We start from the raw sequence: 6,620 nt of genomic DNA on the forward strand, positions 1-6,620 counted from the left end.
GTGTATAATAGCACAGTAAGACTTTAAAGTCCAAGCGACAAACTCAAAGGCACTGTCCTTCAGAAGTAAGATCTAAAACAGCCTAACACAATTAAGCATTTACACTGGAAGCTATGTATATACCACTTCTGGCAGCAGGAAAGCTTGTGAAAAATCAACCACGGGGGTTCTTAAACTGATCTGTTCATTATTGGTTGCTCAGCAGGGACTTACTAGTCAGGTTATTACAAACCTGCTGAAAATACACCAAATAAATACTTTTCCAGGATTATTTTCCTCACATGCAACTCCTTTAGGTGTAAAAGAGTATGTTGCATGTTTTATAACAGGGAGGCCCTAATGGAACATGATTAAAATGCCACACATGCTGTGAAAGAGATCAGACACATGAAGAGGCCAGCCGAGCACACCCAGAGCATCCCCACAGCCTTCTGGGGAAAAGACTGCAATTTCTGCCCGGGGTGCCTGTTGCCTCTCAGCCATTACTCAGTAACTCCATCCTTTAGAATAATATGTAGCTAACATCAACTCTGCCTGAACAGTTCTGTGTAGCATCTGCAAAAAAGATTATTCTTAGACTCTGCTGCCCCTTTTCTCTGTTTCCAAAGCATACAAGGCAGGGAGTAAAAGTAATAAGGACAAATGGCCAGCCCGCCCTGAAAATCTAATCCTTTGATGGACCCAGAGCTGTGAGAGGGAGAGAGAGAGGAAAAAAAAAAAAAATGTTTCCCTGACTGAGCTTGGATGTTTTCCTTTCGCTTTGTAAAGTTTTCCCTGCTCAGGCTCCATTCCCTCGTCTCCTCCGGAGCAGGGCGGGATGGCGGCGGCCGGAGCGGGGCTGGAGCAGCCGGTGGAACCGGGAGCGACGGGGCCCGGGGCTCGGGGCACGGGGAAAGGGCAGGTAAGTGAGGCTGGAAAGGTTTCTTAGGGTTGGTTCTCTGAGCTCCGTGTTGAGCTGGAGTTGGGGGGAAGAAGGTGGCTGGGAAGTGGGGGGCAGCGGGAGAGCCCCTGTCCGGGAATTGTCACAAGGGGAAGAGAAACGAGGGGAGAGGGAGGGTTTTTTAGTTGTTCCTCTCTGGGAGAAATAAATGGAGGGAGGAGAATGATGTTGGTGCCTCCACGGTCTTTTATTGAGGGGAAATGTCCCCCAAGAGCTGGAGAGAGCATCGTGCCAGGCTCTGCCATCCCGGGCTGCGTGGCCACCGCGGGCGCGGGCAGGTGCGTGGGCAGGGGGCTGGCAGGGCTCCCGGCCCCCGGGGACAGCGAGGGTCCTCGGGAAGGGGTCTCAACTCCGCCATCCCTCCTCCACCTGGGATTCGGCGGGAACAGGATGTTTTGGGGTTGGCGACGGAGGTTTTCACCGGAGGCGGTTGGGCCCCATCACACACCGACGTGCCGGGGTGAAACGCGGTGGCCGCGGGGGAGAGGTGGGGTGGTGGCTCTGGTTTGGGATGTACGAATGGCTGAGTTACGGCGGGTTAATGGGTTACTGCTTCCCTCCGAGCCGGGGCCACCGGGCATGCCTGCACTCTCAGGACGGGGGAAAACACGCTAAAAAAAATAAAGCCCTTTGCAGCACTGTCACATCCACCGGTGAGCAAACAGGCCCCGGTGTTACGGTCACCTCTGGTGACATGGTGCCGTATGGCAGAGCGGGATGCTGAGACACCCCCCCATCATTTGGGGGGGCTGTGCTGACCCTGTTCCCACACGCTGCTGGCCGATGGGACTGCTGTGCCCCGCCAGCGGCACCCAAGCGTTGCTCCACCTCGTGCCATCACACATCCAAAAGCCACCGTGGGCTCCTTCGTGAGACAGGCTCCAGCCCGGGCAGCCCGGCTTGGGCTGCGTTGCAGGACTAGCTGCTCCGGCTCGCCTTGCCAGACCTCAGCTTATCTCATTCCAGAAGAGATGCATCTTTATTGCTCTGCATCTTTATTTCCACGTAGCTTTGTTGCAGCTGTGTTGACAGGAGCTGAAGCAAAAACAGGTTATCCTGTGGGTGAGGTCGTGAATATGGAGCTAAACTCCGAAAGCTGCCAGTGCTTTTGGGTACTTGGGAAAAAGCATCTGGTCTTTTTGGGGGATGGTGAGCTGTTGTGTTTCCTTGGGGTTTTGGAGCTTGGGGAGTGTTGGGGGCTTCTGGAAAAATAGGCTAGAGGGATCGGAAAGTGGGTCTTCTGAGATGGAGAGGTGACTTTAGGAAATCAAAGGCTGTGGCAGAGATGCAGCCCAGCCCCTGGCCGTGCTGGGAACAGGGAGCCTGCGCTGAATGTGAATGGGCCCGGGTGGCTGCACTGCAAGTTAATGTGTGACCTTGGCAGGAGAGGACTGGGAGCCCGCACACACTCCCACAGCCGGCTGGAGACAGGGGCTGCTCCCCTGGGGAGCCAAATAAGATTAATATTCCCAGGAATTTTAGCCTCTTGCACCCAGGGAGCTGCGACTGCTTCGCAAAGGACTGTAGCAACTGCAGGGAGCGTGCTTGGAGCAGGAGGGGGAATGTTGCAGGGTCGGCACCAGGAGCGGAGCCTGGACAGCTGTTTGCAGCCGTGCTGAGGCCAAAAAGCTGCGAGCAGGCAGGGGAGCACAGCGGGGGTGATGCCCATCCTTTGGAGAACACAAGGGAGTCGCAGGCTGGAGGAGTTCCCACAGGCGGGACGAGAGGCTTTTAAAACAAAAGGCAAATGACAGCCAGTGGCACTCAGCCTGCCCGACAGGTCCCTGAGATGTCCCTTCTCGTGGGACCCACCTCCAGCACTCGGGTCTGTGCTGGCAGGGAGGGGCAGCTCCCCAAAGCACCCTCCTGCCACCCCCCCCCCGACACCTGGGCCAGGCTCTCCTGTCCCTGTTTTTGAGGGCAGAGGCAAGCTGGGAGCATCCCTGTATCCCTTTTGCAGGCCAGCAGGGAAGAGCAATAGCAGGACTGCCCGGAGGCAGCGAGGGAGGGCAGGAAGGAAGAGGGGACAGGGATGGGGAGCAGAGGAGCTGGACCTGTTGGGGCTGCCTGGCTCCTTAGCATGGGAGGCGCGTACCTCTGTCACCGTCTGGGGCTAATTACAGGGACTTGTCTACAGTCCAGACGGCTGCCAGCCAGAGTAATCACATCAAACCAGGCTGGGCTGGGCTCTCCAGCTCTTCACAGCAGCCGAGAGCACTGCCCTCTCTCCCCCAGCATCACCCCAGTGGGCTCCCCACTGACGGCCCTGGGACAAGGCGTCCTGCTCACCCTGCCGTGGAGGCCGGGACCACGCAGGCACCACCGGCTCTGCCGCGTTCACGGCGCTTCAGAGGGGTTTAATTACAGCAAAGCCCCAACAGATTAGACAAATGCAGCTTGGAGGCTTAAGAAGCCAAGCACAGCCCAGGACTGCCATCCGCCTGCTGTGGGGAGGGAAAAGCAGGGACACGTGTTACCCAAGCAAGGCAGCCGCAGAGCTGGGACCGGTCACTGAGCCCCTGGAGGTCCCCATTCAGCATCCCCAGGGACACCTGTGATCCTCCTGTAGAGCCAAGGGTGGTTACTGCCCCAACACCAGCGGTGGTGCAGTGATCCTTCACCACCTCAGCAAGGCCAGGGCCCTCTTTGGTCTGTAAATACAGAACTGAGTGACTATTTCATCCCTATCCCCTCCAGAGCTGAGCACAGCTTTGAGCAGCACATACAGCCAGCCCTGCAGACTTTGTGGGCTAAGCCCAGGGCTGACAGACCCCAAACCCCAGAAAAGAGCAAGCAGCCCTTTTGTTTTATCCCGCTGATTAGCCAATCTGGAGCGTTAATCATTGACCCAGATGCATGGCAGGGAAACCTGAGCTGCCCAGGCTGATCCCACCTGCTCCCAGCTCCGGAACTGGCCATGTTGGGGTGAAACATCTCAGCACCCCAAGATGCTCCGTGGGAAGGGGCGGCTGTGGTGGAAGGAGAACACTGGGAGCAGGGGCTGAACCAGGGGTGTCGAAGGACATTGCAGAGAGGCTGGGGCTGGGCTCTTCTCAAAGGGAATTAGTGACAGAACAAGAGGGAACGCCTTTAAACTCCAACTGGGGAGGGTCGGACTGGGCATTAGGAAAAAAATTTTCACAGAAAGAGTGGTCGGAGAGTGGAACAGGCTGCCCAGGGAGGGGGGGAGTCCCCATCCCTGGGGGTGTTTAAGGGCCGTTTGGATGAGCTGTGGGGGGCTGTGGGGTAGGGGAGAGCTTTGTAGAGTCGGGCTGAGGGTTGGACTCGATGATCCCGAGGGGCTTTTCCAACCTGAATGATTCTGTGATTCTGTGAAGGTGTTTAGTGGGAGCAGTGGGGATGGAGCTGCTGGTGCTGGCTGAGGTGGCCCTGACAGCACGGACAGGGGGGATAAACCAGACGTAGAGAAGTACCATCCCAGTGCGGAGGAGTGGAGGGGTCCTCATGGTGGCAGTGATGCAGGAGGACCTCGGTGCATGGCCTGGGGGTTACCACCCCTCAACCCTTAGCTTGAGGCCATGCCCAGCCGCTTGCTGTGTAAAACACTTTCCAGAGCAGTTGATCCATCCACGGCGGGTGTTACACAGGGTGAATCCAGGGGTGCCCTCGGTCACAGCGCCGAGACTTGTCAGCAGCTCAGCTCCATCCCACCCGCATCCCACCCTCCCTCCCCAGGCCGGGGCAGGAAGCACAGGCAAAGGGCGTCAGGCTCTGGGCTGGCATCCAGGGAGCCCCAGGAGCCACCACATCGCCATCTCGCCTTTGTTTTGGAAAGCCAAGCCAGGAAGGAAGCGAGCGGTGAAAAGCGCCGTGTGGGGAGGAGGGGACGGGACCGGACGGGTTTCCACTGCGTAACCATTAGCCAGGCGAGGTGGTGGCGGCTGGGCGAGCTGGCTGCCCGGGCAGGAACAGCCGCTCAGGGCAGAACAATAGCAGCCTGAGGGGAATAAATTATTTTCCACTGAATTGGGCTAAACCTCAGTCTCCTCCCACTGCCCCACTCAGGGACAGGCCACTAAACCAGGGATTAGCTTGTGCCAGCAGAGAACTGGTGGCAGCCGGGGAAAACCTCCCGCTGTGGGTGAGCAAATGGCCAGGGCCGTTTCCCAAAATCTGTTCCAGCTTGAGCACGGACACCCGGGGTCTTCCCTGCCCAGCTTCAACCCATCACCATCCCTTCAGCTCCTCCTGCTTGACAAAGCCCCTGCCCTGCTGACCACCCGTGCCCTCGGTGTTATAAACCGTGAAGAGAAAGGAGCAGCCCCCGAAAGCCCTGGGACCTCTGCAGTGGTTCAGCCAAGGGTCTCGAGGTCGTAGTGGCACTGAGCATCGTCCCAGCTGGACCTGCCCCGGGGTCCCTCCCCAGGATGAGGGGCTGCTCGTCCTGCTGCCACGTGGAGACAGCGGGCAGGCGGGGTGATACGTGTCCTGGAGGTGCACCCCTCCTCCCTGCCTGGCTGAGGGTGTCCCCAGCTCTGATCCTCTCTCCCCAGCTCATGTCCCTGCCAAGCCCCGCATGGCCCCAGCGAGACGAGCCTCCCCCCTGCGACACTGCCGCCGGCCTCCCGCCGGCCTCGTCCGACAGCGACTCCGGCTGTGCCCTGGAAGAGTACCTGGAGCCCCCCGCAGACCCCCCCGAGGTGGGCAGCACCCTGGCTTTCCCGGGGCTCCCTTTGCTCCCCACTCTCCCCCAGCCCTGCGGGTGCCATCCACGGGTGGTACCCACAGCAGAGCACCCCCAGCCCCAGGATGAAACACATGTTTTAGCAACTTTGACCAACACAGCTTAATCACCCTAAAAATCTGCTCGTGTTTCTCTTTCTCACGTGACACCCCAAGGTCCCGCTGTGCTTCGGCCCCTGCTTGCCGCAGCCGGCCTCTCCTGCCGACAGGATCTTGCTCCGTGCCAGAGCCCTCCTGCAGCAGCTGCCTCCTCAGGACTGCGATGTAAGACATGTATTTCTTGGGTGCTGCCCACCCTGGGGCTTCACCCACCACCCATCCCCTCACATCCCGCTCCCCATGCAGGAGAGATACTGCCCCGACCTCACGGAGGAGGAGAGGAGGCAGCTACGAGCCTTCAGCGCCCGACGGAGACGGGAGGCCCTGGGGCAGGGGCTGGCATGTCCCGTGCCAGGTCCCTGCCATGGCTGTCCCTGCAAGAAGGTCAGGCATCGCCCCCCACCCAGCGCCCCACCCGTCCCCAAAAGCCACCCTGAGCCCAAACCCCTGCGTCCCTCTGCCTTGCAGTGCGGCAGGAGGCTGAACAAAGGCGACCCCGGGATTTCAGCGTCTCGGCTGGGGGATCAGTTCTGGCACCCGTCCTGCTTCTCCTGCCACTTCTGCCACCAGCCCCTGGTAGACCTCATCTACTTCCAGCAGGACGGGAGGATCTACTGCGGCCGGCACCACGCCGAGCTCTTCCGACCCCGCTGTGCCTCTTGCGACCAGGTGGGTGCCAGGCAGGGGAGAGGCTTTTACCCCCCTTTTGCTGTTGTTAAAAAGCTCCTGCGCTTGGCTGGGGGGCTGAAAACACAGCGAGATCTTCTGATGGGCAGGAGGTTCCTTCCTGAGCCTTGCAGAGAGCCCAGGGCACGGGGTCTCCTCCTCCCTCCTCGGCACAGCAAAGCATCCTCCGGGCTACGGGTTTTCTAGTTGG

The 6,620-nt window shown here is 59.2% G+C and overlaps 1 protein-coding gene across 1 annotated transcript in view; it reads left to right on the forward strand.

The window, feature by feature from the left end:
- Nucleotides 1–697: 697 nt before the first annotated feature.
- Nucleotides 698–6,620, forward strand: part of PRICKLE4 (prickle planar cell polarity protein 4) — a 7,574-nt gene continuing 1,651 nt past the window's right edge. Inside the window, exons 1-5 of the mRNA XM_026864091.1 lie at nt 698–901; nt 5,455–5,601; nt 5,801–5,908; nt 5,990–6,127; nt 6,212–6,615. Of these exons, the coding sequence (XP_026719892.1) occupies nt 818–901; nt 5,455–5,601; nt 5,801–5,908; nt 5,990–6,127; nt 6,212–6,615 (881 nt within the window). The 5' untranslated portion in view covers nt 698–817. The remainder of the gene's footprint in view (nt 902–5,454; nt 5,602–5,800; nt 5,909–5,989; nt 6,128–6,211; nt 6,616–6,620) is intronic.

Source organism: Athene cunicularia (assembly GCF_003259725.1).
Source record: "Athene cunicularia isolate RWA chromosome 26 unlocalized genomic scaffold, athCun1 chr26_part1, whole genome shotgun sequence".
NCBI classification, from domain to species: Eukaryota; Metazoa; Chordata; class Aves; order Strigiformes; family Strigidae; genus Athene; species Athene cunicularia.